The following is an 18,046-nucleotide window of genomic DNA, read 5'->3' as shown; positions in this document are numbered from 1 at the left end:
TTAGAGGGTGGGAACAGAGCTCAATGGTAGAGCACTTGCCTCATGTACAAAACCCCATTTAATCCCCAGAATTGGCAAAAAATAAAGGGGGGTAAACCCCTTAGATTTAGGGAGGCTAGAGAGATGGCTCAGTGGTTACGATCACTTACTAAGCTTCCAGAGGACCTAGGTTCAGTTCTCAGCACCCAAATGGCAGTTTACAATAATCTATAACTCCATTTTCAGAGAATCCAGCCCTTTCTTCTGGCCTCCATGGGCACCAGGCACATACTTAGTTACATACAAGCATGCAAAACATTCATTCATATGCATAAAGTAAAACAAATCTTCAGAAATAAAAACATTAGATGTAATATGTATTTGAAGTAATATAATATGTATCTCAAAAAATTATTCAAATCCTTCTCTAACACTACAGAAAGCAACATTTCACCGAAGAAATATATTAGCATAGTACATATCCACAGTATAATATCCACACATAAAGTTATTAGAATCTACTATTTCTGGTAGTATTTAATGCAACTCACATCCAATCCCAGCACTTGGGAGGCTGGAGCAAAAGGACCACTGCTATAGGCTACATCTCAAGCTTTAGATTTCCCTGGGTTACAGAATGAGGCCCCGACTCAAGAGAAAAATAATAAATCTGTTGTGGACTTTTAACTAAAACTATGACACTTTCTGAGTTAGGGTGACAGTTCAGTTGGCCTGGCATCCATGAAACCCAATTCCTATCATTGTGTCCAATTCCTACCATTCTATAATCCAGATTTGGTGACACATGCCTATAATCTCAGTGTTCAGGAGATAGAAGCATGAGTTTAGAAGTTCAAAATAATCCTCAGCTACAGACTGTTTGAGACCAGATACTGCTCTGTGTTCTCTCTCTCCCTCTCTCTCTCTCCCCCTCTCTCTCTCTCTCTCTCTCTCTCTCTCTCTCTCTCTCTCTCTCTCTCTCTCTCTCTCATACACACACACACACACACACACACACACACACACACACACACACACACACACACACATACACACACACACACACACACACACTTTCTTTTATTTCTTCTGATGTGTGTTCTCCAGAAATACCTCATTTTCAGTAAGGTAAAAAACAAAACAAGCAATTAGCTGGACACAGTTACACTTGCCTATAATTCTGGCACTCAGGAGGCTGACAAATTCAGTTACCTAGACTATCACACAGTGAAACACTATGGAAGGAGGAAGGAGGGACACAAGAAACAACAAAAACTCTCAAACTACTGTGTAACTTAAACTGCATGTAATTTTTATGTTTTCCTAAATGAGAGCTAATCTGACATTAGAAATCACCAACATTCCAGCACAATAACCTTCAATGTAATGTTTCTTGAAAAGTGGTTTCACAGGTTTATGAAATTAAAAGCAAGCATTACAAGAACTAATGAGCATCTGAACCAATCCACTTGAGGCTCTACAAACTTTACAGCCACACCTTCCTGACATCTAGTGTACAGACAGAGATCCCTTTTATAAAGGGAATGATACCATCAGAGCATATGAGAATGGGTTATTACATTAATATGGAAAGTGGAATCCTCTCAGACTGCATCACCAAATACCACAGCTGACATGGACAGACTTTTCACAAAAGTCAAAGCCAGTGCAGAATTTTAATGTTTTCATACCAGACCATGTAAATAGTTTTAAATTCCTACTTAGGCTAAATTATAGAGAAAAACATTACCAAAACCAAACATTTCTAAATAGACTTTAAAACAAAATTCAGCTTTAAAATAACTTACAGTATTGGTATTTTCCACATCCACAAAGACTAGCATATTGCCTCCCCTGCCTTCTTCATCTTCAAGTGAATTACTTCTGCAGACAGTTGCTCGCACGTTCAAAGACCGGCTAGTACAAATAACTGCAGTGTGTCTTAATATTCTGTGTCTGAAGATTAAAAACACATGCAAACTGAATCTAAGAGTCTCTCCCTATGTTACAAATCTCTAATTCTAAATAGAGACCAGAAACATGCTAACTTCTAGGATTGCATATAACCAGAAAACAAAGAATACAAGAAGGTAAAATTATAGTTACACTGAGTTCAGTTCAGTTGTTTCTTCTCAATTTGTAAGAAATCTAGGCTGGGTGGTGGTGGCACATGCCTTTAATCCCAGCACTCAGGAGGCAGAGGTAGAATGATCTCTGAATTTGAGGCCAGCCTGGTCTACAGAGTTAGTTCCAGCACAGCTAGGGCTATACAGAGAAATGCTGTCTTGAGAAAAAATTCTAATAGTAATCCTGGCTCTAGGCTTTTCTCCCACTCATCAAACCATGTCATAGTGAAAATAACCTTCATATAGCAACCAACACATCTTCTCTCATCAAAGTGCTCCCAAAGATGCTCCTAAAAGTATAGTGGTGGGCGCCCTTTAATCCCAGCACTCAGGAGGCAGAGGTAGAATGATCTCTGTGAGTCTGAGACCAACCTGGTCTATAGTGAGTTCCAGGCTAGCCAAGGCTACATGAGATCCTGTCTCAAAATAAATAGGTCTCAACAAAACCACAACTTAATTTCTTCTTAATTTGTGTATTTGTCTGTGTGCACATGTGCATACCACATATATATGGGTGTCCAAAGAGACCAGAAGAAGGCACCATATCACCTAGAACTGGATTACAAGCAGTTGTGAGACACCCAATATGAATGCTGGGTACCAAACATGGGACCTCTGGAAGAACAGCAAGAACTCTTAACCACTGAGGCACATACTCCCAGGCTCAAAACCTGAACTTTCAATTTGGTATTCAAAGCTGCACATTTCAAATGCAATGCCTAGTTTTTTAAGCCAAAGTTTTTGTTGCTTCAGGGTGGCTTTATATTCCTGATCTTGCCTTCACCTCCCCAATTACAGGCAAGTGCTGCCACACTGAACCCTACCACAACAGACCCTACTTGACTTCTTTCCCACAGTTTGTACTGTGGCATTAGCATCCAGTTCTTAGTCTCTAATTGATGAACCTCTTTGTAAATAAAGCTATACTATACTGGAGTGGTTGACTCCTATCCACTTGGGTCCATGTCCTGAAATCTCTCCTGCACTCTGAAGCTCACTTCATTACCTCAACACTAAAGCTTCCCTGGCCAGAGTGCTCTGTCCGTGTCCATCCTCTTGAGGAGAATTCACATTATTAGGACCCAAACTGTACCATCACATCAAGTATTTTCCTATTTTTGTCCTTATACTATTTTACATGACATTTAGATATTCTATAGAATAAAACAAATGTTAATTTTATAAGGATGGTAGTAGTATTTGAATTCTGCCATGCAACATGTAGGCCTGAAGTTGTACAAAACAGTGAGGCTGGAGATCTTAAGTGATTGTCCAGTGAACACCACTGCACACACATTTCTCATACATACCAAAACCATATTCTTATATAAGGATACTATATGGAGGGGGGTTGATATACAAATAACACAGCATTTAAAACTATCAAAGAATCAGTAAGTTTATAGACTTAAAAAAAAAAACAAAAACAAAAACTAAGTCTTTTTTTATTTTCTACTTAAAAAAAAAACACAAGATTTTATTTAGTTAAACATTTTTTTCCATTCTTAGCTACATAGAATTAAATTATAATTATAACAAGTTTAGATATAAACATGATACATAATTTGAAAGATAGTATTTTTTTGTTTTTCAAGACAGGGTTTCTCGGTGTAGCCCTGGCTGTCCTAGAACTCATTCTGTAGATCAGGCTGGCCTTGAACTCAGAGATCCGCCTGCCTTTGCCTCCCGAGTGCTGGGATTAAGGGTGTGTGCCACCATGCCAGGCCTAGAAGTGGTGACTTCTTACTAAACAAAGATGTATAACATATTAACAAGTACCAACTATTTACTCAAATGCATAAACACATCATGTATGGATCTTACACTTTAAGAATTTTAAATTACCCACCGTCTTTTTGGCTGTTTTTTAACACTTTCATAGTAAAATAAAAAGTTAATCTCATGGACACCCTCTTCGTCTGGCCCACGAAGCCACATTGGCAGCTGAACAGAAGCTCCGGGAAGCAGCACGGAGTCAGGAAGGGGGACAGGAATGGCCTCCAGCTGCTGTCCTGTGCTGGTCCCAAAGTCCACAGATGATGCCGATGACACAAGTGCTGTGCCCGTGGAGGGAGAACCCGTAACAACTGTCTTGTAAGCACTGCAGTTTTCAGATGTGGAAGGGCTCAGTGGTGTTAGAGCAGCAGTGTTAACACCAAAAGTGAAGAACTCTGGGCGTTTAGAGACAACCTTCAATCCAGTCAGAGGACATTTGCTGACATTGACAAATTCTACATATGCTTTTCGGATTTCTCCACAGAGTAGCCCTGTAGGAAAATGTATAAAGAACACCTGCATTGGAGGGAAAAAATATTATTACACTGTTAAAATTCTGAGCCTCTAATGAGCAACGCTGAAAGAGACTGTTTTCTAAAGGAACAAGTCATTTCACAGCTCTATCTTTGAATCAAACATCTAATGTTATTTTGCCACTCAGATTTTAAATCCCGAATTTAAAATACAAGAGCAAGAAGACTAATTTCTTAAACTTGCATGGCTATGCAGATTATGGACAAGTTACAAGCTATTTTAAATGACTACGAAAATTAGTCTTATAACCTTTATCACTATCAAGTTTAAAAGTAGCTAACTGCATCAATAAATACCCATGGCTCTCACAGGAGAACATAGAGACCAATGATTCCATATTCACAACTTTAAAATCCAAAAGCTCCATTCAACCCCAGGCTTTTAGTAACTCAATGAGGCAAAACCTGATCTGACAAGTAGAGAATTTTTCAACCCATGAATAAAAACTAAGCATAAATCAGACCACTCAAATGCTAAGAAACCAAAACTAGAAACTTAATGACTTCCCAGCGATTTAACACGCAACAGACAAAATAAAATTCTTAAAAACACACCCCTTAAAAAAACAGAAGGCCTAGAGGTTCTATCCTCAACCCAAATACATATAAATGTTCATTCTTTGCAAGACCTTTTGTTTGGTCAACAAAAACACTAGTTGTTTCTACATGAGTAAGAAGCCGCCTCCTTCTAAACAACCTGCTCAGATGTGCCATATTTGAATTGCCACACAGGAACAAACATGAGCTGTTAACACAAGCAGTTCCAAAAACAGAATGGATGTGAATTTAAAAGCTGCTAAGTTTCACAAAGTTTAAGCTAATGACAGTAGTGAGTTCAGTTTTCTAAGGTTAAAAGCTTAGAACTGGGACTGAGAATAAAGTTCTGTCAACAACTGTGTGTCATCTGAGAGCATGACTTGCTGCAACCTCTATACCTAAAGCTTAGGAAACATCAAGGAAGAAGGAGTAGGAAGACTGTTAAGAGCCTGAAGACTAGGGTGTCTGCTATCGGTGTTTTCTATATATGACAGAGAAGATATACCCATGAACTCCCAACAATATGGTTGGCTGCCTAAACAAGACCAGCATAATGACAACACTGGTTAATATGAAAATACTGGGCCAGGCGGTGGTGGCGCACGCCTTTAATACCAGCACTCGGGAGACAGAGGCAGGTGGATCTCTGTGAGTTTTGAGACCAGCCTGGTCTACAAGAGCTTGTTCCAGGATAGCCTCCAAAGCCACAGAGAAAAAAAAAAAAAAAAAAAAAAAACTGATGGGAAATTCCACAGGTTCCACCACAGATGAAGAGCTGCAGATGCCAATGGCTAACAAGAAAGGAAACTAAAAGAATGAGCTCTCACATAGGTTGACGAGTCCCAAGCAGTTAGCCCTGGACACATATACATATGTCCAAAACTGAATGCACTCAGAAGGGTTGCACACACCAATAATAATTAAAGAGATCACAGATTTGGAAGGGAGGACATACAAGGAGAGTAGTTAGGGGGAGTGAGAGTGATGTAGATGCATAGCTCATGTATGAAGTTCTCAAAAAAGTAAAATTAAGTTAAAGAAAAACAAAAAAGTTCTATTTTTTCTGCCCTTTGTTTTTTCCAAACAGGGTTTCTCTATGTAGCCCTAGCTGTCCCGGAACTCACTCTGTAGACCAGGCTGGCCTCAAACTCAGAGATCTGCCTGTCTCTGCCTCCCGAGTGCTGGAATTAAAGGCATGCTCCACCCCACCCCCACCTCAAGCTGGTTATACTTTTAACAGCTTTAATAACTAAGGAACATTTCAATTATATGGTTTAACAAAAACTGCAAACTAGTACAATTAAGTGTGTTTTGGTGACCTCTACTAATTTATTTTGAAAACTTACTATAGTGATCAGAATATCTGCTTCTGAAAGTAAGCCCTCATAAACTGTTACCTATAGAATTCTAGACAAACATCTGACTTTAAACTATAAAAGGCAGAATACTTAGGTTGACATTTAAACTCAATCCATCTCAATTCATTTCTAGGTGCTAATCTTACCTACAGCTATGCACCACCAATGCTGGAGTTCTATCCTCAAACTCACATGGCAGGACAAAAACAACTGTCCAATGAACTCACAAGCATACTTTAGTATATGCATCCATACACTCATGCAAAATAAAGAATGTGAAGAAAACCAAAAATAAACGGAAAGAATAAAATGTTTAAAGCATACAGACATTAGCAAATAAGATACAGATGGTTCAATGGCAGAATGTGTATCTAGCACATGTGAGGCCCTGGGTTTGAACCCAGCATCACAATCAATCAATAAAATTTAACTGAAAAGTTTTGACTAAAAGAGTCAGTATAGAACAAAGAAACAACAAATAAAAACCTAAATATGACTTTAGATTAGTAAAATTCCTCAGCATGGATAAAGATACCAAATAAAGTTAAAATATGCATAAAAGGGGCTGGAGAGATGGCTTCCAAAGGACCTGGGTTCAATTCCCAGCACCCACATACATAGCAGGTCACAAGTGTTTGTAATTCCAGTTCTAGGGGATGTGGCATCCTCACACAGACATACATGTAAGGCAAAACACCAATGCACATAAAACTAAATAAATCTTAAAAAATGCATAAAACATTTATCAACAAGAAAATAGCACTTGGGCCTTAATCTATCCTTCCTTCCTTCCTTCCTTCCTTCCTTCCTTCCTTCCTTCCTTCCTTCCTTCCTCCCTTCCTCCCTCCCTCCCTTCCTTCCTTCCATTTTGCCCCTTGACCTTTAAATTTATTAGATCTGAGCAGAACACATGCAGCGCAACAATGGTTTCATTTTAATACACAACACTACCACCACCCAACCATTTGACATGATGCTATTTATAATTACCAATACAATGTTTAAGATCACAAGATCTAAAAACATAGATACCATTTTGGGATCACATTGCAAGCACCTTTTGGAGAAAGGTGATCATACATACTAACTTCCCTGCCAGGGAAACTAGAAACTAACACATACAGTTTTAGATTTCATTATGGTACTTATGAGCAAACCTTTCCTTGATTCATCTTCTCCCCCATACCCCTGGCCACCTCTTGTACTCTTCCATGTCCCAACACAGTCTTTCTGTTAACATGTCACATCCTACTGCTTTTCCCTTCTTTTTCAACACCTTTCTCTCATAGTCTCCTTACTAGTGGCACAGCCTATAGTCTCACTCATCTCCACTCATATGTACACACACATACAGACTTTATAGGTCATGTTGTCTGTCTGAGTCTGGGTTACTTTCCATTTACATTCATCCCCACGTACTTGTATACTGCTTAGACTGTCTATGAGCATTCACTCATGTATTACTTTTGTGAACTGCAAAAGGGGCATTGAGTTCAATAACCAAAATGCTGAGTTACATATATTCCCCCAGTTTTTATTAGTATTTCAGGATTACATCTTACAGCGTGGCTATGGTAGAATGCTAATTTGCACACAGCCTGACCTCTGTCAATGAGAACTATTTAGCAAGCTTAACAATAGTTTAAAAGTACAGTTCAAATTCCAGCACTCAGGAAGCAGATCTCTGTTGAGTTCAAGACCATCCAGGACTACATAGACAGACCTTTCTTAAAACAAACAAAACAATAATGAAAAATACAGATCAATGGACTATCAACAACCTCAACCTAAAATTAATTTCTCTGAAAAATCATCTGGCTCTGGCAAATCATTGCAGCCATGATGTGATGGGAAGAAGTGAGATACCTCCAGCAGTGGCATCTCTTCAGTGACTACAGGGTCTAAACGTCGGTCAGGACCGTACTTGACAGACGTCTTCTCTTCCTTCGTGTTGTTAAGTCGAGGGCCTTGAATTTCTAAATCCTGTCTCCCTCGGACTGACATACTCAGAGAATGTTTCCCTGAAATTAAAAAAATCAATACCTTAAAATAGTATGGTAGGTTTGATGATTTAACTTAACCTGAACATATGAATACTATAAATTTCCATAAATGCTTGAAAAATTCCAGGTAATTGCTGAATAAAACATGTAATGACAACAGTAAGTATACTTTAATTCCATGTTTAATTGTTTAATATCATCTATTGTATGCTATTCAATATCTCTCTTTTTTTGGATTTGCTTATGTTACATAAAGACTACTCATCATTAAACTGAAGTCTTTAAAAACTAGTATCCTTATTCACCAAAGGACCCAGTGTTATGTGAACCATGAAAAAACATTAAAGTAAAACATAAAACAGGTCAGTTTCTTACTTTTACTCATACCAAATATTGCACTATTTTGAAGATGTATAACTATATCTTCTCTAAAAGGAGAACAATAAAAATTATAATACAGATAGTTTTCTTTTAACTTTTTCAATATGTATGTGAGGTTTCACCCAAGTAAAACAGGTACATGTGTGAAAGAGCTAGGGTGGGTGTATAACTCCATCTTTCCTGAAAGCGATCCAGGGCCTTTGGTCACTGTGATTGTTCCAGATTAGATATATAATGTAGTGTTTCCACAAATTATTAAACCCAGATCTATGAACATTCAGTATGAAAAGTATCTACACTAAAATGTCATGAAAACCCTGTTTATAAGGTAGGGCTTATTTTAATTTTAATTCAGTCAATGTCACACACTAAAACAATGTATCTTGTTTTAGTACCCTGTTAGCTATATTTAATGGACTATCATAATCATAACTATATTAAGAGTTAAGTACCAGTGAGAAAGCAAAGTTAAAAATAATCTCAATCCTCACTCATACTGCTTTAAAAACATAATGCATTAGTAAGACTACTTACAAATTACCTGCCTCATCAAACAGGAAGCAGAAATACAGTACTAAAACTCAGAAGACAATACACAACTTTCATGTATTTGTGTTTGTTGCTTTTTGTTCCTGCTAATTCATCCTTTCTATTTGAGTTTCCCTTATGTCCAAGAAGAAATGTAAACTACAAAGGCAAAGGTCAGCAAGCATTCCAGGAGACTCCCACCACTGTTAATAAACAGTGTTTATGAATGTTAAATTCATACCCAACACATGAATGTCAGTCAATTTTAATTTGCTAGAAGATACATCTACTAATATAAAGTGCTGGAACTATAGCAGTTTATTACAAACTCCCTTCTTAGCATCTTTTCAACCTAAATTCAACCAACTTACATTAATTATAAAGTAACATTAGAATCTTGTAGAGTTCTCCAAATTATTTAAAAACCAAACAAACAGAACATACCAAGCCATGTGAAGTACATGTACTTGAGTTTTCAAAGTCTGCAGAGAATACTAATTAGGGCATCAAAAATAACAGCTTCAAACTAACTCTGCTCCTTTTGGGTATAGATAACAATATTTCAAGTATTTTTTCCTGTTGTTTTGTTCTTTGTCAGTATTTAAGACTGAACCTAGAACCCCAGGCTAGGCAGATGCATTACCAGGGAGCTACACTAATAGCCCAAGTTTTATTACTTTTATTTTGAAACTGTCTAGCTAAACTGCTCAGGCTATTTTTGCAATTCTCCTGTCTTAGCCTCAAAAGAAGCTGGGATTATTGGCATGTACTGCCACAGGTGGCTTTGAATATTATCTAAAGACAGAGGAAACAGTGGCTTTGGTGTATTGTTTTATAGAAAGGAAATATTAAAAACAAAACATACTAAGGTGGTTTTGTATTAGCAGCAGACATTTCAACAAATAAAATTTATTTAGTTAGATTTACTAAATTGGGATCAGTAACAAAAATATTATCAAGGGAATAAAAACCCTTAGCTTTGAACCTATGCCAGAAGTTAGAATAATCTAAATTACATATGCTTATACATGTCATTTTATAGCCCAACATATTTAAAATAGAGATTTTTCTTGACAATAATTTTTTGTAATTTGCAGTTCTCAAACAGGAACTTTGTAGATGACAAGATTAGTAATGTCAAAAGGCTGGATATGATTGGAAGGAACATTAGACCTATTTAGAAGAAATCTCCATTCATTCATTGTGTTCTATGGAATGGTTTGAGAGCTACTTTTCTAACTGCTTATCAATGCTATAGCTTTACCTGTGTGACATCCAGGAAGAGCACCAATGCCATCTACTGTCACGGAGCCCTGAATAGTGCCAAGATTATACACAACTCCCAGAATGTGCAGCTCCCCTATGTGATGGGGAAAGAGCTTCAGTCTTGCCTATGGAAATATTGAAGTCATTCTTATTATGTTTTCATAGGATTTTAAATAGCACAGTACCTCAATTTTGGAATGTTGCAGAATTAACTCATGACCTAAACTTTTAAAATGACAATGTTTCTTAAGAAAACTATTTCTCTTCTTTCCATTTTAATTTTTAGTTCAGGGATAAGCTCATACACAGTCCATCACCTGTCACAAATTATGCAGTGGAGTTTCCCCCACTTGGGGAAAATACAGGCACACAGCAAATCCCAAGTGCAATGGAGAGGCTTGCCATGGGAAGTAATTTGCTTAGTTGTGTATCTCCCATGTCAGTTGTATAGAAAAGCATCTTTCTTAAAAGAAGATCTGTAAATTCAGTAATTGTTTTGGGGTTTTGTTATTGAGATAGGGTCTTGCTATACAGCTTTGACTATTTTCTGGAACTTGCTATGTAGACCAGGCTGGCCTCAAACTCAGAGATCCATCTGCCTCTGCTTTCTGAGTGCTGGGACTAAAGGTATGCAGTACCATGCCAGACAAAAAAAAAAAAAAAAAAAAAAATTATGTCTATACATAGTCCCCTGGAGAAGGGGAAAGGGACAAGATCTCCTGAGCAAATTGGGAGCACGGGAAGAGGAGGGAGGGAGCTAGGAGAATGAGAAGGGGAGAAGAGGAGGGGTGAGGAGGACATGAGGGAGCAGAAAGGTTGAGTTGGGGGAAGAATAGATAACAAGAATGGAGATACCATAATAGAGGGAGACATTTTAGGTTTACAAAGAAATCAGGCACTAGGGAAATGTCTGGAGCTACAAAGATGACACCAGCTAACAATCTAAGCAACAGAGGAGAGGCTACCTTAAATGTCCTCTCCTCATAATGAGATTGATGACTGACTTATATGTCACCCGATAGCCCTCATCCAGCAGCTGGTGGAAGTAGAAGCAGACACCCACAACTAATCACTGAACTGAACTGGAAACCAGTTGCAGAGAAGGACAAGTGATGAGCAAAGGCGACCAGACCAGGCTGGTGAAACCCACAGAAACAGCGGACCTAAACATCAGGGGGCTCTTGGTCCCCAGACTGATAGCTGGGATACCAGCATGGGACTGATCCAAACCCCAGGAACATGGGTTTCAGTGAGGAAATCTACAGGACCTCATAGAGGGATACTCCCTGAGCCAAGATGGGGGGGGGGGTGTTTAGACCCTATCCCAAAGGATACAATAGACTCTGATGACACCCTATGGAAGGCCTCACCCTCCAGGAGGAGCAGAAAGGATGTGTGATAGGTATGGTTTTAGTTGGGGGGGGTGATAGGGGAGGAGGGGAGGGAGAGGGAACTGGGATTGACATGTAAAACAATCTTGTTTCTAATTCAAATAAAAAAATCTGCAAAAAAAAAATATGTCTAGATCCTCAAAAATAAGATTTTTTTTTTTTTTTTTTTGTACTACTGGGACTCAAATAAGGACTTGCACACTCTAAAAATATCCTAGCCCTAAAAGAATATTTTTAATTAAAAAAAAAAAAAGAAAGAAAGAAACCCACAAACCAACTCTGGGCTGGGCACAGGGGCACACACCTTTAATCCCCACACTCCAGAGAAAAAGAGGCAGGCAATTTCTATGAGTTCAAGAGACTGAGTTCCAGGCCAGCCAAGGCTACACACCAGTTCTAGGATAGCCAAGGCCACACATAGAGATCCTGACTCAACAAATAAACAAACAAACAAAACAAAATCTGCACACCTAAGTGCCTGTACATACTAATACCAAGAAGTGGAGAAGCACTTGTACCAAGCTTCTCTGGAAACTTAAAGACAAACTACCACTTTTGTACTGGTTTCTTTGGAGCAATTCCGGTTCTAAAAGCTGGAATACATTAACAGCTAAAGGAATTAAGCTGATCTTAATTTTTTTTTCATCTTACAAGCTTAGAAAGGCAAAAGACAAAAAAACAATTAAAACAATTACCACTTTAGATTCTTCACTGTTAATTAAGAATTCTGAAATAACTTCAGTTCCAATCATTTCAGGTTCACCTGTAACCTAAAGAACAAATTGTATTTTTTTAAATATACACACCAATGAGTAAAATAACAAATCATTAGCATCTTACTGGCCATATTTACAAAGAGTAACATCAACTGAAGTTAGCCTCTCTAGATTAAGCTCTGTGCAACGTGTTTTCCATCCCCACAGTAGAGCCTATCTACGGAAGGCACTTGATGTATATTTTTCATTTTGTTCAGCCTGACTCAACTAAAGTGAATAAGTGATCTATTCAAATTATGCAATCATCATGAGAACAAGACCCCAAAAGAAGTTCAACTGCTCACAGTTAACAGTGGCCAAAATAACTACTTAAAAGCTATGCACAAAAATACCATAGGACATGTGATTTGGCTTGCCAAACACACCATCGGTCATAGGTTTGATCCAAAATTCTACCGCAATTTAAATTTAAAAATGCACATAGAATGATTGTGATAGTCAACATGGAAACCTTCAAACCAACTAGTAAATGACAGTAAAAGTCTATGAATCATCCATAACAGTTTACACAAAAATGAAACATTAGACATTTTAACACTAGAAAACATGTATCACGAAACATAAATGAACAAAGCAACATGAATAGAAGAAGGAAATAGAAAGCATGAGCAAAAAACATACAAATGAAAACTCAATGCAGTAACAGCAAAATGTTACTGTAGTTGTTTCTAAATAGCAGTAAGGTAGTTTTAAGATTATATTTTCTTGTATTCTTTCATTTCAAGAGTAAGCACATGTGGACTTTATAACTAAGTAGAAAAAGGAGTAAAACAGCAAGAGAATGTAAGGCTGTAGCTGAGACACACACATCACAGATACCTTCTAGTAACTTACTTGTTCTCTAACTTCAATGTCTTTCCCATTGACATCTTTAGGCTGAAACTTCCAGAGCAATGACAAATCGGACAGCAAAAGTGGAACTTTCAGAGGGTTTCTAAAAGCCACTTCCACTGTAATTGGCTCTACAAAAGAAAAGGCTACATTTAATAACTTTCATAAACCTGACACTGTCTCTCAACACACCTTCTGTGTTTTTTGCCTAGACTGTCTTTTGCTACCTTATACATCTCAGTTTGGAAAGAAATGACTTGGGTGTCCCTAATGAAACTCTCTTGGTACTCCAGCACCACAAGAATATTAGAGCCCCACCACTAGCTTACAAATGCAGCTCAGTACATAGGGAGTTATCTTTGTGCCCATGGCCTCCAGTAATGTGGCAGATCACAAACTATCTGTAACTTGCTCCAAGTAAACAAAAAGTTATGAATATACAACTCAAGTATTGGGCTGGAGAGTTGGTTCAGTGGATAAGATCACTTGCTGGTCTTGCAGAGAAAAAAAAGGCAGCTTCCAACCTTCTCTAACTACAATTCCAGGAGATCCATAATCTCCCTCTACCCTCCTCCAGGAGCACTTAGCATGCATGTGGGGCATATACACACATGTAGGCAAAGCATTCATACATGAAATATTTTTAAATTCAATTATACCACCTTCCACAACTGCAAGTGGGAATCTGGAGTTATCGGAGTAACTGTTCAAACAATACTGTGTGGGGTAGAAACTGGATGGAATTACTCCTTTATTAGCCACAGCCACAACATGCTCCTCAAGTTCTCGCCACTGCTGTGATGACTCAGAGTCATATTCTTGATCAAGACTTATATGAGTAGCTGCTTGTTTTTCCCCTTTAAAAAGAAAGAAAGCAAATTGTACATTTAAATACCTATTCATGAACATCTGCCTCATATAAAACATTTCAAGTAAGAACCAGATGTATCCATATAAATACACATACACATACACGCATCCTTGCCCAATTACTAATTCTCTGATTCACAAATATCTACTCGTTCTAACCTAACCGCAACTTTGCTTCTAATATTGACATTTTTTCTTCCTGGCTCTGAAATATTATTATTTTCCCTAACTTCCACAATTTTTACATAAAATATTCAACATACAGAAAAATAAAGCACTGCCTATAGATGAAAATTTTGTTTTTGATTCAGCAGCTCATGTAGCTCAGGCTAGCCTTGAACAAGCTATGTAACTTAAACATGGCGTGAAACACATCTTTCTGTCTCTACCTCCCAAGTTATAGGATCAAAGGTATAGACTCCTGGCTTGTATCTTTATTTGTTCTTATTTTATTTTTTGTTTTTGAGACAAGGTTTCTCTGTGTAGTTCTGGATGTCCTGGAACTCACTTAGTAGACTAGGCTGGCCCCGAACTCAGCTCCGTCTACCTCTGCCTCCAGAGAGCTAGGATTAAAAGCACATGCCACCACCACACAGCTTTTCATGTATATTTGTCTGCGTAACACTATGTGCCTGGTGCCCATGGAGGCAAGAAGATTTGGGAACCCCAAGAACTGGGCATACAAAGGTTGTGAGCTGCCATATGGATTCTGGGACTCAAACCCGGGTCCTCTGGAAAAGCAGCCAGTGATCTTAATCACTGGGCTATTTTTCCATCCCCATTGCTTATATCTTAACATTTTTTTTAAAATTACATTTATTTGTTTGTTTGTTTACGTGGGGGATGCATGCTTGGCACAAATGTGGAGATCAGAGGACAACTTCTGGGCATTAGCTCTCTCCTCCCACCATGTGGCTCTATAGGACTAAACTCAGGTCGTCAGGCACTGGAGCAAAGACCATTCATTACCTCTTGAGCAATCATGACAAACTCATATCTTAAAAAATTTTTAAGTCACCTTTCATCTCATCAGCCTGATTTTTATTTTATTTTTTTTACAAAAAGAGCATTATAACCAGTCAATGCCCTCTCTGCACTCCTCCCAATCCTAACAAACCCATCAGCTCTACTGGTATCACTTCTCTTGGTGCTTAAAGTGTATCACTTTCAGACATGTTAAGTTAAATATGTAGAATTAGTTCATTCAAGATCTATAGCATATATTCCTTATGTAAATATATCAAAATATTTTTGATATAAAGAAAACTCATGATGTAAAGTTGAAGGAGAAACACACTGAGTTGAAATGTCAAGGTACTTATGATGACAAAGTTCAGCATAAGAACAACAATAAAACCAACCTTTAGTCTAATATAGAATGCCCTTTCAGGCCTCAACCCTGAGGAAAAGATCCTGTATTTATTTAAAAGGCATGGTGATGTAGCTTAGTTGGAGGGTGTTTGCCTAGCACATACAAAGCCCTAAATTTGATGCCCAGAAACACAAAGTTAAGCATGGTGACACATGACCTGTAATCCCAACACTTAGGAGGAGGCAAGAGGATAGGCTCAAGGCCATCTTACAGTACAAAGTAAGTCTGAGGCTAGCCTGAACTACATGAAACTCTGTCTCAAAAACAAAACAAAACAAAAAAAAGCTTGCAAGCAAGATGAGTAAACCATGTTCTCTGCTTCTATATATGTTTCCATTATAAAAAAAAAAGTTAAAGAACCTAAGCTGGGCGTGGTGGTGCACAGCTATAACCTATACCAGAGACAGAGGCAGAAGGCCTTCTCAAGGACAGCCTGGTTTATACAGAGTTTATACAGAGTTTGGGAACCTTGTCTCAGGACAGAAAAAAAAAAGATTAAAAACTAAGTTATAAACATGTTTATGTCTACCACAATATGATTTTATACAAGCAAAAAACTAAAACTAGTAACTACAGTAAGGGAATGAATGCTATATATAAAGGTGCTTTATATGCACCAAATTGAGTATATATAGCAAATATTAAAGATGCTTGCCAAGGTGAAACAGTAATGAGCACTTCCTGAGTGAGAAACGCCGCTGTAAAGAATCACAACCATTTGGTTTTTATTGTTCCTAGTTTTTGGACTGGAAAGAAAAACAATAAAATAGTGGCTATATTCTAATGACTGGACAATAGGTGAAGCATCAATTTCTACCTGGAGAAACACTTCAAAGAAATAGTCATTAGGTAACTAGGCCAAGTGAGAGTTTACTAACCATCTGCTGGTCGTCTGTCATGGCCAAAGAAAACCCGTGTTGCTGAACTGTTAATGTATGGTAAGGGAAGCTGTGGTAAAGGGCCATCTGGTGACAGCTGATTTACATTCTGGGAGAAATACAAAAGGAAAAAAATAGTTTTTAGAAAAACTACATTTTTTTATGTTTCCTAATTTTTAATACAAAGGTATGAAAATGTTATGCAAGAAAATTTAGACAAATACTAGCTTATATGCTATATCAGAGTCATAAAAGTTTATAACTGAGAACCTTAGACATTATTTACTCTACTTTTAAAGACCCTTCCTAGCCAGGACTGGTGGCACAGACCTATAACTAACTCCAGCTAATCAGGAGTCTTGGCCTCAGAGCAAGTGCAAAGCCAGCCTGAGCAACTCAGCAAGACCACATCTCAAAAAAAAAAAAAAAATAATAATAATAAAGGGCTGGGGAGATAGTTCAGTGCTAGAGTGCTTATCTAGCAGGCACAGGGCCCTGGTTTTAATTCTCAGTAAAAACAGAACCTTACTGAAGAGTACTTAGCTAGTTAAGTTTTTTGTTGTGTTGCATATTAAACTTCCAAATGGTTCCTTAGTATGAATTTTGCTTCTTGTCAAGTCATTATAGAATCCTATCTGCCAATTTTTAACTGGTCTGATTTTACATAACTCTAAAACTGCAGTTATTTCCTGTGAGGAAGATAAAATATTCAACCTTTCACAGGTCTTGAAAGGGAGGGTTTAAACATCCTAGGTGTCCTATCAAACAGTGGTTTGCACTTCTATCCACCAGGAATACAGTACAATACTTGCTATGAATCCACACCTCATTTTTTATCAGGAAAAGTAAGGAGTATATGCATCTAAGGATGGTAGGAGGAGCCATTATTTTGTAAAATCAGTGGCAATCCTATAATAACATGATAAAATAGGCCCAGCACATGCCCACCACAATCTAGCATTGGGGAGGTAAGAGGCTGGAGGATCAGGAGTTCGAAGTCACTCTCAGATACACAGAGAACTCTAAGCTAGCCTGGACTATGAGACCCAGCCTCAAGACAGATGATAGATAGAGTAGATAGATTAGAAATCTTAAGGTATTTCTTATAAAGATTTCAAAACAGTTACAAATTAAAGCCATGTGTGGGTGGTGAACACCTGTAATACCAGTACTTGGAAGGCTAAGGCAAGAGGGTGAAGCATCTGAGGCCAGCCTAGCTAAAGAATGAGACCTATCTCAAAAAAATAAATAAATAAAAGGGGTTGGAGAGATGGCTGATGGCTCAGCAGCAAAAGCACTGGCTCCTCTTCCAGAGAACCAGGGTTTAATCCCCAGCACCTACATAGTGGCTCACTACTATCTTAGTCTTCAGTCTCAGGGGCTCCAGCACCTCTTATGGCCTCTGTAGGCATCAGGCACAGATGTAATGCACAGACATGCA

At 38.0% G+C, this 18,046-nt stretch overlaps 1 protein-coding gene and 1 non-coding gene across 6 annotated transcripts in view; both read right to left on the bottom strand.

Annotated features, from left to right (window-relative positions):
• The window catches only part of Trappc8 (trafficking protein particle complex 8), an 80,404-nt gene that overhangs the window by 13,617 nt on the left and 48,741 nt on the right, over positions 1-18,046 (bottom strand). For all 5 annotated transcript variants that reach the window (XM_027400541.2, XM_027400542.2, XM_027400543.2 and 2 more), the window contains 8 exons: positions 16,606-16,714; positions 14,148-14,342; positions 13,489-13,616; positions 12,574-12,648; positions 10,486-10,612; positions 8,176-8,330; positions 3,955-4,397; positions 1,788-1,935 (listed from right to left, as the gene is read on the bottom strand). In XM_027400541.2, the coding sequence (XP_027256342.1) occupies positions 1,788-1,935; positions 3,955-4,397; positions 8,176-8,330; positions 10,486-10,612; positions 12,574-12,648; positions 13,489-13,616; positions 14,148-14,342; positions 16,606-16,714 (1,380 nt within the window). The remainder of the gene's footprint in view (positions 1-1,787; positions 1,936-3,954; positions 4,398-8,175; positions 8,331-10,485; positions 10,613-12,573; positions 12,649-13,488; positions 13,617-14,147; positions 14,343-16,605; positions 16,715-18,046) is intronic.
• LOC113834047 lies at positions 10,776-10,936 on the bottom strand. The gene has a single exon (XR_003482306.1). It is a non-coding gene; the product is annotated as a U1 spliceosomal RNA (small nuclear RNA).

The sequence above is a fragment of the Cricetulus griseus genome, chromosome 2 (genome assembly GCF_003668045.3).
Source record: "Cricetulus griseus strain 17A/GY chromosome 2, alternate assembly CriGri-PICRH-1.0, whole genome shotgun sequence".
NCBI lineage: Eukaryota > Metazoa > Chordata > Mammalia > Rodentia > Cricetidae > Cricetulus > Cricetulus griseus.
This window is presented reverse-complemented; position numbering and strand designations above follow the sequence as displayed.